The 26233-nt window shown below is 40.8% G+C and overlaps 1 protein-coding gene across 4 annotated transcripts; it reads right to left on the reverse strand.

The window, feature by feature from the left end:
• Positions 1 to 113: 113 nt before the first annotated feature.
• LOC145454003 (calcium-dependent secretion activator 1-like) lies at positions 114 to 25854 on the reverse strand. Of its 4 annotated transcripts, XM_080331975.1 has the most exons (30): positions 25342 to 25854; positions 25105 to 25284; positions 24108 to 24179; positions 22895 to 23008; positions 22051 to 22191; positions 21075 to 21266; positions 20738 to 20905; positions 19141 to 19308; positions 18960 to 19081; positions 18185 to 18296; positions 17801 to 17884; positions 17615 to 17737; positions 16006 to 16178; positions 14442 to 14590; positions 13381 to 13517; positions 11518 to 11611; positions 11365 to 11458; positions 9847 to 10012; positions 8736 to 8859; positions 8202 to 8311; positions 6707 to 6733; positions 6449 to 6605; positions 6241 to 6382; positions 5434 to 5646; positions 4009 to 4113; positions 3819 to 3945; positions 3120 to 3203; positions 1385 to 1492; positions 1134 to 1319; positions 114 to 410 (listed from the first exon to the last, which is right to left on the reverse strand). In XM_080331975.1, the coding sequence occupies exons 1-30, from the start codon at positions 25498 to 25500 to the stop codon at positions 306 to 308; spliced, it is 3936 nt and encodes a 1311-aa protein (XP_080188101.1). In that variant the 5' UTR covers positions 25501 to 25854; the 3' UTR covers positions 114 to 305. The 4 variants fall into 4 exon arrangements, with proteins under 4 accessions (XP_080188101.1, XP_080188103.1, XP_080188102.1 ...); XM_080331977.1 differs by lacking the exon at positions 6707 to 6733 and having other exon boundaries at positions 25342 to 25849; XM_080331976.1 differs by lacking the exon at positions 24108 to 24179 and having other exon boundaries at positions 25105 to 25854.
• Between the last annotated feature and the right edge of the window lie 379 nt (positions 25855 to 26233).

A 26233-nucleotide genomic window follows, 5' to 3' on the forward strand; every position in this document is an offset into this window, starting at 1 on the left:
ATAATATTACAGAAGCTGCAAGAGCATTTTACGCAAGCTTTCCCGTGCTACGCCAACTGCAGCCTGTCATAACACCACGAGTCGTCACTCCTACAAAGCGACATACACACACGCTCGAACTAGACAGTCATGTTTACAGTAGTTACAGTGCATAAACACAAACAGATATAGTATATGAAATAAAGACGATGCCGACAGACACTACACTGGATGAAGAATACCTCATAATTATCGTATACTGCAATAATATTGCACCAGGCAAAATTCCATTTAAGAAGGTGAAAAAAAACAACACTCCGGCAGAATCACGATTCGCGCCGGTCCTCCGATTCATATTCGTCGTCCGAGTCTTTCATGGTGATGCTGTGACCCAGCGCGCCGGTGGTGACCGACGCCGTGGCTTCCTCAACCTACGATTCAGGCAGAAGAGGGGTTATGGCGGATGCAAGCACTCCAGGAGTTTGAACCCTTGTTTAGTGTTGAAAGATGACTGTTACAGTGTTACTAGAGATGGTCAAGCAGTCTAAAACCATAACCACTTGCGCCACCTACTCGGGCTCAATTGGTTACGTTTGGAGACTTAATTCGAATCGGGCACTCTTTTAGGCTCAACTTAACTTTTACACTACAGATTTTGAAAAGTAGATTGTAGTTTTGGTAGAGGCATGTACCAGTCTTGTGTGAAACGGTCATAAAAAAGCATGAAACAGTCATCGCAGAAACTCTCAAAATTTTTTCAAACATTGTATCCATTTGCAGCGTCATTGATCATATTGCGTAGGGTTACCATACGTCCTCCTTTTTCAGGAAATTTAAAATGTCCGCCTTTTTGGCAATTCGTCCTCCTTTACAGCTTTTACAGCTGGGCTAATGGACAGGGTCAACTGAAAATCGACATGAATGAAGCGGAATAGGTAATGCGCATCTAGGCAATGCGGTAATACTCGAGTAGCAGCCAGAGGTCGTCAAAGTAGTCATCGTGGGCACCTTAGTGCAAGCACAAGTAACTTCATAAATACCTAATCAAGAACAGGTAAAAGTATCAATGGCCAAGTCAGCAAAAAAAACAAGTATTCTAGGTCTTGACCACGTTGACCATCTCCGCCCGTTCAAGAGAGACAAGCGATACGAACCGTCAATCTCTTGTGGATGATCTCGAAGTTGCCCTTTCGAACGTCGAGAACGCCTTGCAGCTCGAAATCTTTGTAGATCTTCTTGAAGACGCGGATCAATATCTTCAACTGGTAGACGTGCAGCTGGATCTCGCTTCTCTCCATGAGCCAGTCCTTGATCAGCTTCACGCTGCTATCGTACCAGCGCTATAGCCGAGCCGACGGAAATTAATTGCACAATCGCATATGGAGGAAAAAAGGAATGCAGTTACCTTGAAGAGACTCTCCACGAAATACTCGTCGCTGATTTTTTCTCGGAGGATATCTTGATTGACCCGCATGAACTCAACATACTTGTCAGCCAATTCCATACCGGGTTTCTTAACGGACACAGGCTTATAATGTCGAATTTTCCAAGTACTTTTTCCATTATTAGCTAGTATAGCTTTGCTACCATCTACTTTGACATTGATTTTCAAGTATATTTTGTATTTTTTCAAGGAGATAATGCGCATAAGATTAAAAAGTATGGGAGATAGCACCAAAATAGCACCACCAGTCCTACTATATTCATCACGGATGATACGTATTTTGTGATTTCGAATGTTGAAAAATACATGGCTTTCTGCATTTTCAGCATTGCTTTCTGAAGCTAGTTGGAATATTTTTCAAACCTTTGTCTTCCACTTCTACCAAGGACTTCCGACCTGCCAAAGATATCGGTATTCAATAATATTTTTAATGTACAATTTCCTCTAGAACGTAATCGCATGGAAAACTCGGTAAGTTACGGTCAAGTTTAAGAAAAGAAAAAAATCAAAATCTTATCTCAGCGAACGTATCTTTCCTTTATAACAAACAAAAAGATCTTGGTACTACTTGGCATTCGATTCTGATAAATAATTATTGATGCCAATGCACAATCAGCTTACCACCAGCGAAACTACATGGGGAAACATGCCATCTAACTCAGGGGTCACCAACACGCGGCCCGCGGGCCGCAAAATAGTGCGGCCCGCGACGTGATTTGAGATTTCAGAAGAAAACTGAGAAAACGATTTTGAAATGCAGTTTCAATTATTGTTGTTGTTGTTGTTGTTTCGAAATAAGCTATTCTCCTGTGCCCAACATCACTATTCGTCACTAGCTAAAACGGCTTTGGAGATGACAACAGCATTCCAGCGAGGGAGAATAATCTGCTGGAACGAATGGGCTGGGCATATTGCCTTGACGTGCAATGACCAAAACACTGCCAAGATCGAGACGCCTATAAAACGGAATACGGCAGTGGTTCGCCGGGCTGCGCGCCCCTCTTGTGGGGGCGTGAAAGCATCTGAAGAGGGTGCGGGGCTGCGGTCAACTGAAAAATTTTTCGCGCTCCGTGCGATTTACATCAACTTTATATTTCGTGGATGTTCCGTGTATTTTGTGTATATCAACAGTCATAACCTTCAATGCCATCAAACTATCCGTTGGGATCGCTAGCATTCTGGTTGCATTTTGTGATATGACGATAAGGGGGGGGGGGGGGCGAAAGTTTTCAGTATCATTATGGGGGGCGTGTCTTAAAATGTTTGAGAACCACTGGCTTAGGGCTTCCCCACAAGATCAAACTTTACGTGGAGATGGTATTTCAGCTAGTACCGTATCTCGCTAGCCCCAATATCGAGTCCTTATTCGCTGAAAAGCGTTTCCAGTATCGTGCACAGCTCAGACTTCAAAATAAAATGAAAAGAATGATAATGATTTTTTGTTGTATTTGTATTCTTTTGATAAAATATTACTTCTTTTGTGGTCACTACGCCCATTGCCTAAATTATGTAGCACGGCGTTGTACTGACGTAGAGTTCCGAAACGATGGTTGCCTAGTTTATACCGATATTGAATTCATTCGGCCCGCGGCCGCTGCGAAATTTGAAAAGTGGCCCGCGACCCGATTTGAGTTGGCGACCCCTGATCTAACTATACGGCGTTACCTAAGAAAAGGAGTGATAAGAAGGTACATACAGACAGCGACAGCAATGATGCAGTGAACGAGCCCTCGTCATATCTGGACAGCTTACTCAGCACCAGCTCCAACACTTTGATGAGCTGTCATAGAGAAAGCCTAACTGATCAAATAGACCATATCCATCCACACATTCGGGAGGAAGCTATGAGAATATTGACTTCAGCAGATTTGAGGCATTTCGGGGCTAATGATCCATTCATGAGCGTTCGATAATATTTTTGCATTTAAAAAAATTTGAAACCAGCAGAATAATATGGGTCACGCACCCTGCTACCAACCCACAAGCAGCTGCGATACCAACTTCACAGGCAGGCCATGAAATTTTACTCAGCGGCATTCTCAAAGAATTTTCAAAACCTTTTACTGATCCCAAGTAGACTTGTATAGAGTTGTACTTTGAAATATTAGACCAGTGGGATTCGGCGAAAAGTCTTAGCAGTTGAGAATGCATGTAACTGGAATACGGCCGTATATACGCAGTTCAACCAGGAACATTAGGGGTTTGGTTGGGGTTTCATACCATCTACGATTTCGTTTTTCAACTTCTGTTTCAGTGAGAGTATGTCTGTTTTAAGTTTAGTGCATCAAGGCATAAATGCGACCGCAGTTAGTGGTATTTGTTTTGGAATGTTTTTGCAACAGATTGCACCAACATATCCAGCCCTTACGTTGGAATACCATAGTCGTTGTCTTACCTTATCGACGAGAATTTCCTCAACGGATTGAAAAGCGCTCTCCACAGCTTTCTCAACCTCGGTGTGATAAATTTGGTGAGTTTTCCCTGGATCTAAGCCTGGCTCGCACAGCTTCGGGGAACGGTTTCTGCGTGTAGCGTAAGCATGTGCGATGATATTGAGAAAAGGATAGTCAATCCAACACACTAACCGGCATTCGAGGATAATGTTTATCAACACGCAAGGATTCGTCGTCAATTCCAAATCTGTGGACACCTTGATTCTGCCGATTGCTTCTTCGAAACGAGACAGAGATCTAAATAGCATTGTGGGAATTGTTTACTAAGCCGTATGTTTTACTATGACGTTGCTACGTTTGGCGGTGTGTCTCCATATCATATGCAACGTAAAACTTAATCATGAATCATTTGTTCATAGGAACAGCCTTCAGCCAACGATTGGCTGGCCAAATAACATTTTCAGTCAGCGAGTGAAATCTTTGAATATTTCTTCCAAATTGTACAATGGATTACAAAATGTACTGCTACATGCCATACAGATTATGCGAGGTTGAGTCGATCTGGTGGGACTTTTGGATAGGAGCTTCAGCAAAAGAGATGCAGAATGTCACGGTAGGTATTGTGACATCTTTACTGCAATAAACTGGCCATGATTGTGCAGCAATGATTCGCAGATCCTTCAACTTTAGATTCGTCTAATTCGGGAAATCACTGACAGTCATCGATGTTGAAACGCTGAGACAGAATAGATCACTCCACAACTTGGTATCAGGAGCAGCGCGCAAAAAGTGCCCTAGAAGATCTATTGATTGCACTCTGGAGCAAATCAATGCAAAAGTTCAAGTGCGATATTCATCGTTAAAAAATTGCTTTCACAAAATCTTTGAAGCCGATCGATATATGCCGAATCAAAGGCGGCATAACGGATGAGGTAAGTTCAGATTAAAAACTAGCATGTGGGATTTATCTAATGACTGTTTCACTAGGAATACGTGATTGGGTGGTAGGTAAATAATCTCACATGAAAAATCATGTTCATGTTTCTGTTTCGGTAGCAAATCAGGTCGTCAATCAACTGTTTCAACTAACTCTGAACGAATGGGGTATTTCAATATCATTATATTAATCAATTACATATAGATATAACTTGACAATGTAGATAGATCAAGATATAGCATTTCAACATATAAGAATAGGAAAGGTAAGGACAGGACATATTTTATTTTTGTCCTTGATGTTTTTGTGGCATATACACCGGCTCATGATACACATACACACGATCTGTGCATATGCATACCATGAGCGCATGGTGTGCATATGCCGTTGGACAAAAGATGTGTAGATATAGCCTTCTACGACTTTCGAAGTCTTGCACCACCCCTCCATGCTATCCCAGTAATGCATTCGAGCGCCTAGCAGGGAGGCCATGGATACCAGTGTTACTAATCAGGTCTTTGGTCTGACCCGGCCGGGGATCGAATCCACGACTTACCGATCAAGAAGCCGAACGCTTCATCACGCTATCGTGTCGGCATAACCAAGTGCAGCGAAGTCAAGATGACATGGAAGGAGAGCATTGAACATGAGATATTAAAGCGTTGGACCACGATACATGCCTGGCGATCACGCTCTTGATCATGGAGCAGGTCATGAGTTTTAGCCTGTGCTGGATGTGCATTCCAAACGCTTCTGGCGGCCAGTTCAAGTCTCGAATGAATCGCTGCAGCATTTCCAACTGTTGCAACACCGTATCGCCCGTGTCGTTCCCCGATTTCAATTGTGTACCACTCCCTTGCGTCGATTTCAGTATTGTGCTGATTCCGAAATCGCTGTGGAAATTTTGAATCTTACAAGACGCCCCGATATGATATTGAACGATGCAGAAACAATGAGATGTACTCAAATTAAAAGTCTGAAAATTAGACAATGCTTGGTTTGTTGTAGCAAATGGGTCTCTCTACTCAGAAACTGAATTGTTTGATAGCCCCAATTACCAAAACCAGACCTTTCAGTCCTAGCCATAGCGCAGTGGTTAGAGTACTGGTCACACAATCAGCCTGCCTGGGTTCAAATGGCATCTACGGCTGTCTAGCTCAAAACCAGCCATCTACAAGAAAAATTCCATCACAGTGCCGGCCCCAAGCCCAAAGAAATGGGTCGTGCTCCAAGATGAGCAAATTCAATATTTCAAATCCAAGTAAAAAAACAGTTAAAAAAAATTGTGTCTCGTGACCAAATCCGGCGACAGCTGAAATTTGTTCAAAAGTTGCATGAAAATTGAAACTATAACGACTTTCATGTCCAAGTCCAAAATACCAAAATTAAATCGTTTTTGTGATGAATCATATATCGGTGAAAACTCAAATGATTGCACTCCAAGCACTTTCTGTTTTGAAAATCCGTCCAAGATTATCAACGCTCACTTTTGTGTAGCCCAAGCCTCTTTCGAAAATGACTTGTGTATCGTCTGTGCGATGGATGTCTCCATGAGATCGATATACCGTATGACCAGCGGTGCAAAGGAATCTTGGAGGTGCAGATGAAACTCGCCTTTATTCAGGGAGGCTGAAAACGTACAGTTCAAAAAGTTAAAAGTACACTTTTTACGCGGGCGGATCACACAAAACTCACGGTGAGGCAGTAAAAATTCGTTCAAAATCTGGAAGAGCTGAAAGCTGTCCCACGTGTCCGGCACTTGCTGGTCGAGCACCGAGTCCATGTCGACGCCAAACAGGGACAGGAACGTGTCGGAATGTCGGGACATGACGCCGCTAAACCACGCGAATGACTGCAAAGACAAAACAACAGAATACAAAATGTGCAAGAGAAAAATACACAACTTATGCCGATGTTGATGAAATCTTGCCCACGACAGCCGCATGCACGTACCTTTCTATCCTTGTCGTCGAGGCGCAGCTTGTACAAAAAGTTCGCAAGATAAACAAGGCGTAAAGGCAATAGATTGGATACTAAATCAAAGCCCTAAACTTGCTCTAGCACAATAACAAGAGAAAAATGTGATCAATATCCAAATGTGACACCGACATTTTTTCACCGATAGCCAACGCTCAATAACTGATAACGTCGAAATTTTCTCACGGATTGGCAACATTCCAACTTTGGACCCAAATAGAAAAGAATGACAATGGAAAACAAATTTATTCCACAGCATCCGATGAGATTTTGAGATTTCTATTAATAAAGAATTTCTTGACATCAGTGAACTTTTAAATGAATAGTGCACGACGTTCATTAGTATGGCTGAATAGAGTACATTGATTTCAATGATTAGAAAATTGAAGATCTATGTCCCATTGCGACCGAGAATTATTTACTGAACTAGAATTGTTGATTCGATACTCTCTTTCTGCAGTGAGTTACTTGAAACAGGCATCCAAAACATATCCTTAATGCTGCACAGTAGGGCTGTTCAAAAATAGCTTTTATTCCTGAATCTTGCTGGTTACGTGATTAAATCGTTAGGTTGCCTTAAAAACGACGCACACCAAATTTTAATTCATTCCAACCAACAATCGCGGATTTCGTACAGTTTGAAAATTGTGAATTTACCCAAAGATGCAAAAAAATTTTTTTGTCAAAGTTTTCTGTCAATCCCGTGAAATTGTTGCGCTGTCTTCAAAGACGATGCAAAACAAATTTGACTCAATTCCAACCCGTAGAAGCGGAGTTATTTGAGTTTTTCGATAATAATTCTTGAATTATCCACCGATCAAGGATAATCCCCGAATTATTGAAGAAAAACTCAAATAGCTCCGCTTCTATGGGTTGGAATTGAGTCAAATTTGTTTTGCATCGTCTCTGAAGACAGCGCAACAATTTCACGGGGTTGACAGAAAAATTTGACGGAAAAATTTTTTTTGCATCTTTGGGTAAATTCAAAATTTTCAAACTGTACGAAATCCGCGATTATTGGTTGGAATGAATTAAAATTTGGTGTGCGTCGTTTTTAAGGCAACTCAACGATTTAATCACGTAACCAGCAAGATTCAGGAAAAAAGTTTTTTTTTTAACAGCCCTACTGCACAGTGCGTATTGTTACGATGACAACAACATGTCTTTGAGAAGCAGTGATTGACGCACAGGGTCACAATGCTCTATATATATCACTGCCATCGTGTAATGACACGAAACTAATCCTAATTACTATTTTATTGACCGCATAAAAGGTACATATTTGCATGAATGACCGAAACTTGAATCAGTTAAGCACACTCGATTGTGCCCGGGTCACATTTGCCATCTATTCACAATCGACCAGCTCTACAAAGTTAAGGAAACGCTGGAAGCACACGAGTCGCGTTTTCAAGAAAACTTGATTTCTATAACTGTAAAAAACGATGACCCACGACACAAGCAAACATACTTCGGCATGATGTTCTTCGTTCTGTTGAACCACTTCGATGCAGAGTTCGGCGAGGTGAATAATCGCGTCTAGCTTCTGATTTGGCGATACCCCGTCCGAGTTCAAGTTTTCTGCAGACAAACAACCGCCGATTAGAACATGGACTTTCCAAAGTAATAACAACATCTCAGAGTCGCGATAAGACTAATCATCGTAGAAATGGCAAGCGCAAAGTGAGCAAATGGAGTGAAAAATCTGGCAGGTACTTCATGAGAGGTACGGACTTGTTATGCTTAGTATACCACTGTTCAACGGTCGAATAACAAAGCTCGATTTTGTAATCATCGAGCCCTGGCATGTATTGCAAGTGCCAATACAGATATGTATGGAAATTAGTCGATTACCAGATTTGCTAATGAGCTAAAAACTCCAGGCTGTATTTTGCGAAGGCTCTAAATATGTTTGGCATCATAGTGCTCAGAGCTTAAAAAATCAAGCTCATTTTTGCTATTTCCGTATCTCGTCATATCTCATTGGTACCTTAACAGACAATACCTTCAATTTTCCCATACTCCGACACCCGGCTGTAATTCACAAGGGCTGCTTTCTCGAGACATTCCGAAATGACGGCGCGCAAATCTACTTGACTGACCGGCGTGGTCAGGTCTTTCATCATGACCTGCAATAGAACGTAGTCACGGCTCATCGACGGTCTTCGAGCCATTCCTCTAAAACTATTGTACCATTGCGAACAGCCATTTACAAATAACACGGAGCGTGGTCACAAGTCTGTGAGACCATAATATTGGCGTCAATGTCCAAATTTGACACTAAGATAGCAAGCCAGTACCAATGCACTTCTATTTTGGTGTATTCGAGTAAGTATCGCTACTTGTACTCTTGTGGTCATGTTTTTAGAACACTTTCACTTTTATTCATTTCTACGCTTCATGTTTAAAAAATAGAAAGCAGTTTGGTGATGTGCTTTCATCCCCTTTTATGAGTGATATTTTCACGACAACCAGGCAAAAGAGCACCTATATCAGAGTAACTGAATATGGTATCCAAAAATTCCACCGATTTGTAGTGTCATCGGTCATTTTGTGTCGCCAAGATGAACCCTAAAGTAGCCACCTTCGATCAACCGATAATAGGATGTCCCTATCGAACAAATTAAATTTTTTGTACTACTTCCTAGGATACTTTTCACACCTTCTACTTCTAACCGAAGCTGCTATTGTTGCTCGTAATTGAGTACAAATTTACATTGTTACTTCTACTTCTGGTTGAGTAGCAACAATGACTGACCCCCCCATGTACTTTATTATCGACTATTTAATGCCAGCCGGTATTGATAACTCTCTTAAATGCAGTAGCTAAAATTCAACAGTGGGAGATGGTAAACAATCAGCTGAGTTGATATTAATAACAAAAGGTGCAACCTCCTCATACGGTAGGTCAGGGGCAGGCAACTTTTCCGGTCGGCCGACCGACCGGTTTCCAGTCCCTGCGTTAGGTCATACGAATGGAAAACCACAGATCACGATCGCCGCGGCGACAATCAGACGACCTCATGAATCAACTGGTTTGTCGCGGATGAATAATTCATCACAAAATGAGCCCGAGACGCACGAGGCAACCGCATCGCCACGATTCCCGCACGTACCCGTTCCAGTAGCAGTAAAGTCGACTTTAGACCTCCGTCTGGACGACCGAACGGGAAACAGTATCGGAAATGGGTGATTTGATTCTTCAGATAGTTCTTCAAGCGTTCCTGCACTTCGAGAAAACCATTTCTCTCGTCTTCCGTCACAGTACCGATACCGTCTGGCCTGAAACACTCAGATGGCGTCAAAGTAGCCATCATTGGTACTAAGTAAGAGTAAGATTAAGGACGTAAATTTCTACCTGAGTGCAAGTTGAAGTAGTGATTTCTAAGAAAACGAAACCTGTCAAGTAGAAGTTAAAGTAGCCAAAAATTATAACCACTCGTGTAAGCAATGCAAGAAGGAAAAACCTACTCGAGTACCCACAGTAGAACCCTTTGTTACTGATTACCAAGATTGAGTACCTGGGTGATTCGATTCTGAGTACTAAGCTGCGATTCCAGTTGATAATTCGATTACCACCTATTACGTCATACCAGTAATGAAAACCCGGAAAGTCCGAAAATCTACCCTTTTCGCGGCCGCAGGTAAATGAGAATGCCGGGTAAGCGTCTTCGAGAATACTTGTGTCTATCTTGACCATGACTATTTCATGGTGCTTTGCGACGATGCCACGTGCTGATCGCTAACTCGGAGAAATGCTGTTTCGACGCGCAGAAGTAGCTTTATGCAACACGTTTTTGGTGAACAGGTGAATATGGTTCCCGCAGTGGAAAAAAAGTAGCAAAACTGTATATTTCATTGGAAAAAAGGGTTACCCCATTGCAATAAATTTGATACTACAATTGAGACAAGTTCATCGGCGAAGTTCACAAACCGTGTTCAAAATAACTTCCAAGGACTCGGAAAGTACCGTTTCTCAAGATATTACGCATCACGCCAGATTTAGACCTGCGGCTTTTTCCTACTTTCTAATGGAAGCAGCTGTCGATAGAGGTTCCGAAAAATCAATGACATAAATCAGGCAAAACACCAGATCTTTAGGAATCAATTCCTGAGGGGCCAGGCTTGTAAAGCGACCGAGCAATGCGCGTTTGTCATGAGACCGAGCTTACAAAGCGATACCCGTTTTAATAGTGGCCGGTATCATTCCAGATTATGGGATCGATCTCGAAGGAAATATTTGGCGATGCACCGCCAAGCAACGTATATTCTAGTGAGATAATGGTCGCGCTAAGCAAAACATTATTTTAACGAAACAAAATAAAATGAATGACAGCAGCTGCGTAATTTCAAAAACTGTGTGCAACCGGCTATCAGCGGGGTTGTAATCGATGTGGAACAAAAATTATGGTCTGAGTAGCCTCGCTAACATTTGCAGCACGATTATTTGTGTTCATATCGTCAATGAGGCTATTGTGGGCTGCGGTGAGCACTGACACAGTCAAGAATAAGGGCACATCTCAGAAATACGGGCAATGTACAGTTTTATAACACATTGCCCTACAAAATAAGGACAGATCTTATAAATAAGGTGGTACGACAACCCCTGTGTATCGACGTAACGTCAGGCATACCTGTTTCCGTGAACGTGGCTCGCGCAAAACGCGAAACTATAATGCAGCAAGTTGGAATCGATCATCGCCCCCTCCGAGGCCCGTTGAAGCAAATCTGTGAAAGAATTTATTGCCGTTAACGCGGCAATCACGGAGCGCGACGTTGGCGCCAACCTGTCAAAAAGCACAGGTGACGGTGACAGCCACGGACGCCGTATCTTGCGCAGTATTCTTCCAGGACAAAGATCTGACCGGGAGATAACCAGCCCTGCGGAGAAAGCACGGTAGAAAATGAGAGTGTACGATGCCAACAATGTCGATATCAAGAAAAAACACAATACAACGAAAAATCTAATCTGGTCAAAACATGATTAAAAACCGTGGTTCTCAGCAGTCAATTTCACCGCCGATTCGCCAAATATGTATTTCAATTTAATATCTCAATTTCAAAATGCAAGAACATGAAAGCTTGTCTGTTAATTAGAGACTTGAAATATAAGATTTGGAACTATTGACATAAATTTAGGACATAGTTTGCTGAATTGTGACATGGTGTAGAGTTCATGGTCAGCTTTGGACGTAACGTGCATTGTGTCGCAGTGTTTAAAAACAACCTACTACCTGTTCAAAACCAATTTTATGTGAAATGTAAGACTTTCAAATAAAATTTGCCAGTAAAATATGGCCACAGCAGACAAAAGTTACTGGTTTCATCAAGACTTCGACTTGCCGAAACTCCAATCGAATCACGTAAAATATGTCTTAATATCAAAAAGACAGCAGAAAATTTCACATTTAATTAACGTTTCCGTCTTTTATTGAGTTGCATAATTTTGTCGGCGTCATTTTTGTTAGGTTTGGTTTGATTCTTGGAGGTTTACCGTGACCGGAAACCCTGTTTTGAAATGATAAAGGTCTGCAAGTTGAGGATACCAATTAGTTTTCGCCAATGACACGGAGATTTTATTGTGTGCATTGTGATATGCTGTTAATTTCAAAAGTCAACACAAATAGAAAGATCCGCAGCACTTTGAAAGTGTGTGAAGTTTTCAAAATCAGTCAAGTGCCTGCGAAAAGATATCGAGAATTTCCCTCCTCAATTAATGTCGCACCATGCGTCATCAGTTTGACGCAAACTATATCGACAGCCATGTTAGCCACGCAAATTTCGATGGGATCACGTTGTTAGGATGACTAAGACTTCAAAGACAGCCCACCGCAAAATAGGAAGTGACAGACCTCACGAAACGTCCAAAGCAATACTACATCCACCATGAAATCGGCAATACCCGTTCTGGCGGCAAAGTGGCCTGATAGCATAAATTATGCATTGATTGAGTCGATGTCGGAACCGTGCACAAAGCAACGGGAATTCCAAAACACAAAGAGCAGGGAATGCTACAGCATGATGACATGATGAAAGTGGCCTGCCAGTGAGACCGAGACATAATGATAGCACAATATATTCCAGACTTGACTAAACGTACCAACAATAATCCCTACACTTTGTAAGACATCACTTTTACAATAATCTTGACAAATCGCTTCCGCTTGTTGAAGCATTTCACAGACGTCGACTCATTGGACTTCCTAGACCCGCCTACTACTATAACTCCAGCGATACCAATGGATCAGTTTCCAGCATGTTGAAGTAATCCAATCAATCTATTGTCTACTTCACATTTGTTATACGTCCCGCAATTATGTATGATTGTTTTAACAAATACATGCATTTATTTCTTCCACATATTTTCTATATGCATTATTTCTTTGTTTCACAAGTATATATATATATATATCTGAATGGTAGCTGGATGTGTATATGTGTGTGCTTAATATCTTTTACGTCGACCCTATGTGATGAGCTATATTGCACCAAATACACATACGGGTGACAAATGACTCTTAAAACCGCTTTGATCGTCGCAAAATCATACAATATACAGTAGATATAAAATTCAAAAGATCCTAACACGATATGCTGTGATCACCACAAGGACGAGGAACTTCATAGAGTATTATTTCGCAGCAACATACCAGGCACGAGTAAGAGTCGTCAAGACGATGGGACAAAGTCAATCTCTGCAACATCTCAAACAGGGTGGCGTGAGAGAATTTCGAGGGGTCCGCCGCAATAAACTCGTCCATGCCGTGCTTGCGTGCCCTGTCCGCATCTGCCGCAAAGAACAATGGAGTGAAAAACAAAATAATGATACACGTTTGGTAAGAGCGACTACACAGTACCCACATACCGGTACACACGACGGCTCATTAGAACGAGTTACAAAGCTCGAGGTCAGATATCCAGAATTTACCGCGAATAAACCGCTGCCAACATGACGGGTGAGGTAAAAGAAATGGATTCTACATATTCTTGAAAATATGGTTGGAAACCTCCAGCCCGGCCAAGATATTGACCGAAATTTGCAATCCGTCCCCCGGGATCAGATATGTAAAATCTCCGTGTAATCACAAATCAAAAATCCGACCACGATTTTTCTCACGATTTCACAAGCTTGAATATTGACTTCAAGATTGCCATCATTTCAGCATAATTTACCTCAAAGACTTTTCGTGTGCCCCTTAGCAAAAGTGATGACAAGAATAATATATACAAATATTCAAACGGAAAATAATTTGGTGAAGCATGACGTAACAATGCAACAACATAGTTGCAACAAGCTCACAAGTGAGCATTGCCACTATACAATACACGGAGAGACATTCAACAGACAAAAGTAGCAGTACGTATCAATTAAAAATTGTAGAGTTTAAAAGAACACATTTTGTACAGAAGAGTTCGCATTACGTAATTTAAATGCTAGCTGAATCCAATACTGTTCAAAGGAATGCAGATCTGCGCTTAGAAATCAACGCAAAGATGGTGTTTTCGTTGTAATTACTGGTGTAGACAGGATTGTTAATTAGATGCTGCTCAATTCAAGTATTTCACAGGCATACAGAGCCTCCTAGAAAATATGCAAGGATACAAATTGCACCACTACAGAATCAATGAACTCCAAAAATGAAGCGAGTATCCCATTCCTAATTTCACAATGCGCAATGTCGTATTAAAACGAGCTAGTGAACAAACTCACGGAACTGGGAAATGGGCGCGTCCACCTGTCCCTGCTTGCCGCCCTTGTCGCTCAGCTTCTGGACCTGCGTCGGTGGCACGGGCTTGTGCGATTGCCCCGTTGCCCTGTACATGGCCTGCACCCACAGAATTCTGTCTTGCTCGTCGTCGCTGTGAAAATCGGACGTTTGGAATTGACTTAAAATACTAGAGTCGCATTGCATCGGCAAGATGGATCGATGAATTTTTGTCCTAATTTTCTGGGCTTGTTGAGTGTGGAGCACAATTAGAAAATATCTCAGAGGCCATATGAAAGTCTAATCAGACGGGAATCTTCGAGGCACAGAACTTAAGTATAGGCTACAATTGACTAATATATTCATATGGAAATAAGCCCAAGCCACATAACATAAGTATCATCATTGTGACATATTTTAAAGGGGCACTGCGCTCTAAATATGTGATCTAAAATCAAAGTTACAGCGTCAACATCTTCATCTGACTCGGTGGTATCGAGGTGACGCATTATCGCTTCTTAACCCTTAGCGAAATTGCTGGATAATATTGTATCAAACTATACAATTTGTTCTCCGAGTGATCGGTGAATGCTCTAGCTGTAGTTCAAATATGATGGCTTTCTTAGAAAAATGGCTGTTGCCAAATTATTTTTTCACACTTTCAATTTAAATGAGACCACGTTCTATTTCGAGCTCAGTGTCCCTTAAAATATAAATATTTGCTTCTATAGACAGCACCATTTGTGTCACGTGGGGAATACCAGAGAACCGTGTTTAAATGTGATCAGGGGGAACTCGCAGAGAGAGAGAGAGAGAGAATTTTTTTATTCATCACCGCAAAATAACAAAACAGGCAACAAAATAGCATAAACTGGACACATACAAAAAAATGGTAACAGTGTCAATTTCAAAGTAAATGAGATGTGTACGAATACGATTTACAGTTCATAGGATAGGATGTTTTACGATTGCAAGATGAAGCTGCAGCAAAGTGATCTGTTGATCATCGAGTCTGCTGCAGCTGATCGAAGTAGATTGGCTATAAATTGCATACATCGTACTGTAACAGTGAATTGTAAGATTGACAGAATAAATGTAAGAGCACATGTTAGGAAAAACGGAGGAAATGAATATAAAGTGTACTGGTCTGAAGCAAACAAGATATGTTGACCGGTACTAGTTCACACTGAAAATACATTTTAGCTTTTGTATGACTCAATAAGGAAGGCACGATACATGGTTTTAAATACATATAAAGTATTGCTCCTAATATGCGAAGGAATGGAGTTCCATATTAGAGGACCTTGATAGGCAATGGTTTTGTGATGGGCCTTAGGTAAATACAGATTCATAACAGAACCTCTTGTAAAATGAGAATGGTGTTCACTGATAGGTGTAAAGTAGTTCGAGAAAATGTCAGGTAGGGTGTTATTGTAGAACTTATGCACGTGCAGAGTCGAGTATGTAAATGAAAAAAGTGCACTCGGAAACTTGCTATTTTTGTGTCGGCAGTTTTATGCGCTCCGTGATATTGCTAATTACGCCAGAGTTTATAAAAGCCTCACAGACCTTGCAAAGCTGACGCTCTCCCCCTCTTTCACAGCGTTGAAAAAAGCTTTTCCTCCTTCGCGATTCGGCTCCGGGCTTGAATAGTCGACGGTAAATCCGTCCAGCTGCAGCATTTCGTTTGGTTCCGACTTACGATCCAGATATGTACACATTGCAAATGCATACTGAGACACCTGCATATTTTAGAAAAGTGTCCTGATAATCCCTCTACTTGACACCTCATAAGTTCACAATAACAATATGTGGAAGTCTGTTGATAACCAGAACGTAACTGCAGAATGTTTGTTGTGGGCATTAGCTCCTACCAATAAATAGGAATAATGAGGAAAGCATCCATCCCAATAACAATTCAACTTGTGAGCAGATTGCAATAATGCCAAAAACCGACTGAATAGAAAAAAGTCTATCTCATTGCAGACATCACTTGCAGGAATGAAAGTTTGATACCAGACCAATGAATGCCAAAATAAGAACTGCACACACTACAAGCCTAGAAATACGGTCACTGTGGGCCAATTACTTTTGCAATTAGTAGATCTGAATTGAGCTGTTGGAGTCAATTTACATCACGCAATCGGTAATTTATAAAAATTGCTTAATAACGGTGTCTTCACCCCGAAGCGTGCAGACATTCACTACGTATCAAAAGCGGTACGTGATTCAGTGAGTAATTGCGTGTGGAAGTATCGAAAACAAGACTGCGAGTTGCCACAATACAAGGGATGAAATATAAATAGCGCGACTAGGATATGAATTTAATCCACCATCGACCAAATCTATTTGGATATGTAGGCAGAGATAAAAATTATATTCAACGGTGAAGAACACCTGCATATTTGCGGATCAATACCGTCTAAAAAGTCACCGAAATTTTACTCCATGGTTCCGTAAACAAAAGAGTCACCACCGAAAAATGCTTGGGGGAGTCACATAGAGTCTCGGCAAAGGTTCATAGAGTGTCAACATAATAGATTTTAATCATCAGTAGCACTACAAATCGCCATAAATCAATATCTACAGCTGGGATCTATTGGCATTGAGCTCCCGATAATCAATAGTGTAATTTTTTATATCCAAAGGCCATCTGTTGTCTCCCCGTAACTTGACAGAACGTACTACTACATTTGCGGTCGAAAGAAGTCACTATTTTAATCATCTCACGAATAAAGAAAAGAGCACCCAACGCACCAGTACTAGATTCTGACACTTGATCAAGACAACAGTATCAGAAAAGACATTCTACTTGGTGATGACCACTGACCAATGACCAGCATAAGATTCAGTAACAAAATAGAATGCAACAAAGGAAAGATACTGCAAAATTCTTGAAATAGGTTAAAAGCATATTAATTTTCCCCTAGAGATAAGATACATTACAGTAGCGATAGTAGGCTGTAGGCAATACAGGTAAAAACATATCAGTGAGAACTTTTACAGGGTAAAAATTGTCGTTAAAATAATTCTTTCATTATGACATTGTAGTTCTATATTTCCGAGCGCATACGTTTGGTGAAGCTCAGGAGTTTAGTAAATTTCTACTAACTACCATTAGCACGGCAAACTAACTGACCCATTGCATGTGTTACATAACAAATCTTCGCCCACACACCTGAACAAGAATCGTGAAGCGCTTCCTCCATTTTTTCCATACGCCTTTGCCTTGCGCGTAGAGATATCCGCAGTATTTCATATTTTGTGGCCGTTCCACTTTCACGATGAGTTTTATTTTCATCTACAAGGCAAAAATAAGGCGTAACAAGGCTGCACGCAAAAAAATGCATTCACCGGCACTCACGTCTGTGTCTTGACTGTTTTTTGGGACGGTCATGTTGTGCCAATCGGGCGACTTTGGAGTGTTAGGATTCGGGTGTATGATAACCTGGAAGGAACACACCGGCATGGAGAATGAAGGCAGTGAAAAAACAAAACTACTCATGAAATTTGGAAAATGCGGGTCTTCCTTGCATCTGATGAATACTAAATTCCAGGTTGCAGGTTAAACGTTATTATTCTCGCCCGGTGACATTAGTACAGGCTTACCAAGACAGATGCAGGTTTTTTACACATCTAATGTGTTGGAAATTTGTCGAAACAATCCAAATTAACAACTGTCGTGCGTGCAGGTCGTTTCAAATTGCATCCATGGACAATATCTAGAATATGATTAAATGGTCAGTACTTTGCCGAGTTCTTTATCGTCGATGGATAGCATTCCTGTGCTTTCGGCAAATAGTTTCACCTTCACCACCGGAAGCGGCTGAGACGTGACAAAATCTCCTTGCGTGTTCCAGCTAACGGTAAAACAATACAGCTCGCATCAAGTTTATGATTCATTGCGACTTTAACGTTACATAAAACGACAGGATACAAGCCGTAATATCATGTTGCTGTTAGTTGACAAGCAAAACAGTCAGCACCAGGCAATAGAACCAATTAGAAAATCTATCATATTTTCGCAACCAAAATAAATAATTTACCACGCGGGAATTGGCATGTCTTCATCATGTTTTGCAAAATATCAGCGAGTGGTAGGTACGGGGAATTTATCGTTGCCATCAATCAAATCGCGGATCTGTCCCGCGATACGAACTAGTAGACACTCTGCTTATGAAAAATTAATTGCAAGGCCGTGGAAATCGGCTGAAATCAATAGCAAAACCAATCAAAAATCAACGATGACGATCTACAACCGCATATTCGACGACTTATGAGACACTGGATGTTTTATAAGCTATAATTTTTGTTGATAATATAAATTTTAGTGGAGAAGGACATATGTATTCAGTTCTCAAATCATTGCGGCCAGCTCTGCAAATGAGTGACGAGCATCATAAAATGTGACGATACCAAAATCTCTTTCTTAATCTCTCCGAAATCAAAGCCAGGCCGCATTCCCGGCTATCAGATTAGAATCGACACAAAACCGAGAACAAATTCATTAATTATTCTCTCACTATGGCTTCGAGGCCTCGGCCTGTTCCGTCTGCTTCTTTTCGCTACCTTCCACCTCCATCGTGCAGTAAACTATCTTGCGAGCGGCCAACGACTTCAGACCTTTGACCTCGATGACCACGACCTAATGAACAAAAAGGGCTGTGGCGCGCTCGGGAAAGTTTGCCACACACATCGGCGAACCTCGATCGCAAATCGGAGGCCAACATCGGATTTCGAGAGAGTGTTATCGTCTTCCGAAGCTTGGTCCAGAGCAGATGTGGGGAGCCGCGGTAATCGGGTGGGGTGGTAAGACTTGTCGGACCCGCGGGTCAGCGGCAGTGTTTCGAGATTACTGCGCAGGAGGTTGACCTGGATGATAATAATAGTCGTTTGTCATGGTTATGCCGAAGAATTTGTACGCTTTTACATGTCATTTCTATACCCTAACATGTGTCTTCAGCAAGTTTTTCTCATATATACAATATTCACCCGACACTCCAACCTAGATTATAAGAAGTCGATTGCTGTTATTTCTCTCGGTTTACAGAAGAGATTCAATACTGTCGATATAACTATTCTCCGAGCCAAACTCAAGCACTATGGCATTCGTGTTCCCATATTCATTCACTCAGGCTGAATATTAGGGAATCTCAAGGGTCAGTGCTCTTAATGTTTCTCTCCTTAATTTATCGTATTGATCTTCTTGATCTTGCATCCAAATTTTTCAAATTTTTTCCTAAACTCTTTCCAGACAAATAAAATCCATCACGTTTTGAGGTACTAATCACATTTTTCAACGGATCAACGCACATACGGAATCGCCAATCAAACCGCAGTATCAAATTACCCTCAAATCTAGATATTTGCAGCTATTGCTGTGCACAGAAGAACCGCGATAAGACAAACAAAATAATAAACTCGAGTAGGTAGAAGGGGTATTGGCGACAGAATGTTTTTACTTAAAATATGCAGAGTCCTTTGTACATTAGGGGTGTTCATAAATGACTTTTTTTCTCAAATTCTACTGGCTACTTGATAAAATTGTTAGGTTACCTAATTGAAGCCTGCACACCAAATTTGGTTCAATTCCAACCAGTAGCACCATTGCTAAGCCAAGAAAGTTTTTTATTTATTAGAAAAAAATTATCAACTTTTTTTTCAATTTTCTGTTCACCCCATGAAATTGTTAGGTTGTCTATAGAAACGATGCTCACAAAATTTGGCTCAATTCCAACCAGTGGAAGCGGGGAGTTATTGCCGTCGAAAATTTTTGGATTCGAATAAAATAGTATTTACGGTGACCAATTCTTTGATTATTTATTGTAGTTGTGCCCACCAAAAATACTATTTTATTCAAATTCAATCCGCTTCCGCTGGTTGGAATGGAGCCAAATTTGACGAACATCGTTTCTATAGACCACTGAACAATTTCATGGTGTGTACAGAAAATTTTGAAATGTCATTTATTTATTTTTATATAATAAATAACGAACTTTTTTCCGCCGTAGCAATGCGGCTACTGGTTGTAATTGAGCCAAATTTGGTACAATCAGCATAGTGGCGAATAAAGCATGAGACTATGTTGTCATGGATTTCCAACGTACATATTTTTGAACATAATGCCTATCATTGATATTCAGTTACAGATATTCACAAATCCCAGTATTAACCCGTCCGGGGAAAAAATTGCGATTTCCGACCACACTACACTCGAGGAAACTCAATAGTACCAACGAGCCAAGTGCTAACATGATATCCATGTTTACAAAATATTACGCCCTCCGCACGTTCACAATACCTGCTGTTTCAGTTCGTTGATGTACTGGTCCTGCAACTGCCGTTCGATTTCATTGTTGCGCAGGTAAAACTTCGGGAACTTATTCTTGCTTTCGATCTTATCGGCGGCGTGCATTCGACCGTTCAATTCTCTTCTTATAGCTGCGGCCTGCTCGTCGCCGTTGTCCAGCTGAACGAGAGAACCTGAGTAGGTTTTGCGTGCTCGTTTTACTAAAGTGGTCATGATTTCAGACTATTTCAGACTCAGAAATTGTTACTTCTACTTGTACTGAGCATAAATTCACGATGTCACTGCCACACTAGTAACAATGATGACAACTTGGACCGTCTCTGATCACCTGGCAAGCGTTATACAGAAGCTGGTGTTCCATTTTTTTGATGTCGAGAATGCTTTGGAACATTTCGTAAAGTTGGTCCTTGCTTAAAATGAGTTCAGAGGCGGCCGAGGGGGCTAGTCGGTTTGTGGGTCGTCTCGTGTCTTCCTCGCCGCGATATATAGCGTCAAACTTCACCATCCACGATGACAACACCTGGGAATGGATGGTGCGAGATTTGAAAACGCTGGATGGTTACTATTTTCATTATTGATATGGAAACTCTTTAAACGTAAGCCTGCTTGACAACATTTTTGCGATGCCAGAAAGAAAACAGTGAAGCCTACAATAGCAGTATCTTGATCCTCAACAAACATAGTACTGCAAAAAAACATATCAGGTGAGAGAGAGAAAGAGAGATGCTGTAGAAGAAAACGAATAGGTATCGGATGGGAATGGTCGATACAGCCTCAGAGGTCACCTAGTCTTATCCCACCTGCATTAAAAAATTACACTCTCTCTACATCATCTGGTTGTAAAGATGTTACACAAAGAATTTCAATATTATTGGTAATGATATGAAATCGGAAGCAGTGTTTGGGCTAAGCAGTGTAAGAGTCTTAATATTGCGATAAGATGTGTAATCTATTATGTCTTTTTCATATCTATCATACAGCAATTCCCCGACATCATGCGTCAGTTACTCATCTCAAATGATAGATCTCCGAGTAGTCGCCAGGCTTCTTAGTTAGTGGGGTAGGGGGATAAGCAGATATTTTTATATTTGACCAGGATATTGTATTATGGGAGTAAACATCTGTAGCAGACTGTATGAAGAAGTCAACAAACACATGAAGCAAACTCTGAAAACTATTTGTGTACAAATTTTGATACTTCGATGCAATACAGTTTATCAACTTGCAAAATTATGTGTATTCGATTGTAAGGTGAACGCCAGGTGGGACTACACAGGTACGTGGTATATCACCGCAATACTCACAGTCTCCTTACTCAGCCCGCTGATTTCAGGAATTTGACGAACTCGTTTTTCGATATTATTTTTGAAAACCTCGCGAAAGTCATTGGCCGAGCACCCGCCGCTGGTGACCATTCTCGCCACCCTGTCGCTTCTCAAGAAAATCTGAAAAGCAAGATTATATGAAGGCTGGTCCGATTTCACGAGAGCGTTCCTTGTTTTGATAAGGCGTGCCTGGAAATTAGCCAGCGCAATAAGAATATTCAGCAAGAGCACCTGCCTGAGGCCTGGCAAGCAGGCTAATCATTTTCCACTGACGTCATCATAACCAACCAATTTCTTATCCATAACTTTAGAACTATTTCAGGATTTTGCAAATATTGAAGCCATGCATTGCGTTAGAAAATCGATGTCCATCCCTTTGTTCAGATATGTTAAAAATTTGAATCGGCCGCTATCCAGAATTTATTGACGGACATTGTTACATTGCCGCAATGCCAACATAGACGCGATTACACCCACAAGATAAACAGATGACTTCTTTGGCCATAACAAAAATAAATAAATGTAAAATGGAACAAGACACATGCCATATGCGTTCGGCGCAAGCATGTGGAGTTATTAATGACGGTGAAGAGCGGACTATATCAACACTTAATCAGTCAAGCGGTCGATATATTTTAATTGAATAATAGATCCGCTCACAGCCTGAAACTGATTACACTGCCCTGTGGTACAGAAAAATGACGTTCGGTGCAATATGGCTGTGCTATTATCATAGCAATGAAATTTACATTGTTAAAACAAATACACCGAACAAATAACTGGCAGACTACTTTAGTTGCAACGCACAAAATGTATCACTCACATTATAATAATCCTGTACGGCATTTAAAAATGCTTCATCCGTAATGATTGACGTCTGGCCTTTTAGGAAGCATTGAAAACGATCTTTGATGGTTTGCAACTGTTGTTTGCTGACCTGTGCATACAAGGAATATACCGGTCTCTCATACTGGTAAAAACATGCCACAAATATTCATGTCTGCATATTGAATGGTACCCATGTCCATGCATCTGATTTAGCGGGTTTCAGGAGCAAGATTGTGGTAGCTTGAAATAGCAGGACTTGGAAATACTAGCGGTAGCAATCACTGAAGGATGTGTCACATCATTATTGAAAATAAGGACAGACTACTCCTCGAAGTTCACAAAATCATCTAATCGGACATGATTGAATGGAATAAAAATGCACAAATTATTATAAATTGGGCCTACTAGGAAGATGTGGTATAGTTTTTGCAGATTGAAATAGAACTGCAGATTGCAACACAATGACAAAATGCAGTTTCATAACCTACTAGTATTTACTCTTTTCAAATGGTATTCCTGCAGTGCTATGTAAGGGGAGTGAAAAATTGGAGGTTTTGTCGTATTAGCGCAAAGAATAATTTATGCCATTGCCAATCCAGAACACTTCAAAGATATGAATTTGTTTATTTGTTTATACGCAGGGGAGGCAGGACAAAAGATGGTAGTGGCCACAATAGGATCACATGCATGCACATTCCCATTTGTTAGTTCCTGGGGTTGCTGAATGCAGTGGGTATCCACCTATCCACATACTTACGCAATTCTTGCTGGCAAAGTCATATCATAGGTTAATACTGGGCCACAATCAAGATTATTTATTCACAGGTAGACATACCATGCGCCACATGCAAAACTGCATTACAATAGGTCTCGATTATGTTTCAGAATAAATGGTAATCGCTTGATCATCCCAGGCACCCGGGAACATATTTGCTTCATCTAAATATGTTGATAACCCATAGCTTTGTTCCAAATTTGAATATTTTCCACCTAATGGGAGGGATACTGCGCACAGAATACTGTGACATACACGTAAAATCTTTTATGAATGTTTTCATCAAGCTTTGCGACAAGCAACATTTTGTCAACACATATTGCTTGATGCATAAATCTGGGTGATGGCATAACTGAGAAGAGAGTCTTCAAGTTCACTGACACCGCAGAACAGATGAACGAACAGACAGATATACATCCATGTTTCATCTCACCATGTAAGGGATGTTTTCAACAAGGGTAAAAAAGGGACGATACGACCAATCGGTTATATTGTAAAAGTCCACCTGACATCACACGATGAGTGGCAGCGAAAAAAAGCGAACAAAATTATAAATACTCAGAGCCTAGAATAGAAGGAACAGAAAAGCTGTGAAGCATAGAGATTAAATTGAAAATCAAGAGGATTGAGAACTGGCTCATCATATTAAAATTTGCAATAAAGTCATCAAGGCATCAAGATAAAAGATTCTAGGCTTATATAAATAACAAGCTTTGTTACGCTCGACAGTTCACAAGTAACTTCTCGAAACTAGTTAGTCGCCATGCTATTCAACCTAATATTTTAGTCACACAACATAGGTGTAGGCTACATTGCCTATAAATTTCTAGAGTGTGCCAGTATTGGAAATATTGTTTTTCAGTAGAAGTATCCGCATGAAAACTGACACCATGATAATAAGGCCTACAGCCCACAGACTGATGATAAGACCAATAGAAAAATATTGACTAATTGAAATGCATTCTCCCTTTGAATTCGTGGCCAGTTCTATTAACCGTGAAAAATCTCAAAATAACAATACGGGCCTAACCAACAAAATTTGTCAGCATTGTGCGTTAGTTCCGCATAAATGTGTGCTCGTGCAGCTGTGTCACTTCTTTCTACAACGCACCAACGTGGCGATAGGAGGTTTTCAAAGTACTCATCGGTGGTACTCAACCAGAAGTAGAAGTACGGTAACGCCGCAAATTTCTACAGAAGTACAAGTAGGCATAGCGATTTTCCAGTTAGTAAAAATGTAAGTATTTTAGGCCTAGTTGGCTGAAAACTAAAAACTGAGGCAGTAGTTTAAAAACATAGAAGTAGTTTAAAAACATAACCACTCGAGCACTGTGAAAAAATAGAAGTACCGTACTTCATTTCTGAGTACCACAGGTTTAAACTCTGATTGACACTCAAAACAGCAATAGGCTATGCAACTTACTAATTACCTTGGTTTGTCTTTTTGCCATCTCGGTAGCTTGCTTTGCATTAAACGGATAGCTGATGCATCGCAATACAAAGACATACAACTGCATTCGTTTGCGACGCTCTTCCTCTTGCTTGGCCTCCGCGTCCTCACTAATAACCGACGGAGACGGCGAGGGACCATCCCCGCCTCCACTGCCATCCTGCAGATTTGACGATAAGAGGATTAGAACATCAAATATGTTGTGAGTGTGGCTTACCATTGCAGGTCCCGGATTTGAGTTGATGGATTTGGTATCGGCGGAAGGATTTGGCGAACGAGTGCCTGCACGATCCATGGAACGCGCATCCGCATTTGGATGCGTGTCAGGAACATCTTCATTGTCGGTCTCGTACTCACTCGAACTTGGATCAATCATTGTTTATTAATTAACCTATAAATTAGATATACAAAAGCTGTAAAACAATGACCGGTATGCTGTCATATTTTATGCTTCCAAGACATACAATGTGCAATGCAATATACAAAACACATTGTGATGTAGCCTACTGAACAGATTGGAGGATGTCAAAACGACCAAGTACGGTGTCGCGATTAAACATCCACCTTGACCTAACGCCCGATGTAGCAGTGTTAATTCTTGAACTTTCGTCTGCTATTTCTTTAGACACTTCTACTTGCAATTTTTCATTTGTCTTTATTCGTCTGTCATCCGGGAGTTTTCAAGAATTACCTTAGGCTATATCATACTCGAGTTTAATTTTGCATAGGCCTACATCGTATCTTTGTACATTTTTAGAGTTTTAGAACATTCTCAGCCCATAGTTACTGTCAGCAAATCTGTCTCTGTAGCACCTAAATCACTTTTGAAATGTTTCTGCATAGAATAATTATGTAATTGAACAGAAAATTCTGCGTAACGTTGCCACCTATTCCACCCTAGGAAATAGACAAAGTCTCATTATAGTATGAAAATCGTTAATCCGTGGTTAGGGTCTTCGGCATGTATTCTCGAAAAATGATAAATCTTTACATGCACTCCGTATGCTATGTGGTTTTTGTTATTCAAACCAGTTTCATATTACAACATCATAGGCCCTATTCAAATATATAGTTTTCAAGGTTACCTTTCTTCCATTTTCAAGTTATTT

Source organism: Botryllus schlosseri, chromosome 13 (assembly GCF_051294905.1).
Source record: "Botryllus schlosseri isolate E-star chromosome 13, Bs_hap1, whole genome shotgun sequence".
NCBI lineage: Eukaryota > Metazoa > Chordata > Ascidiacea > Stolidobranchia > Styelidae > Botryllus > Botryllus schlosseri.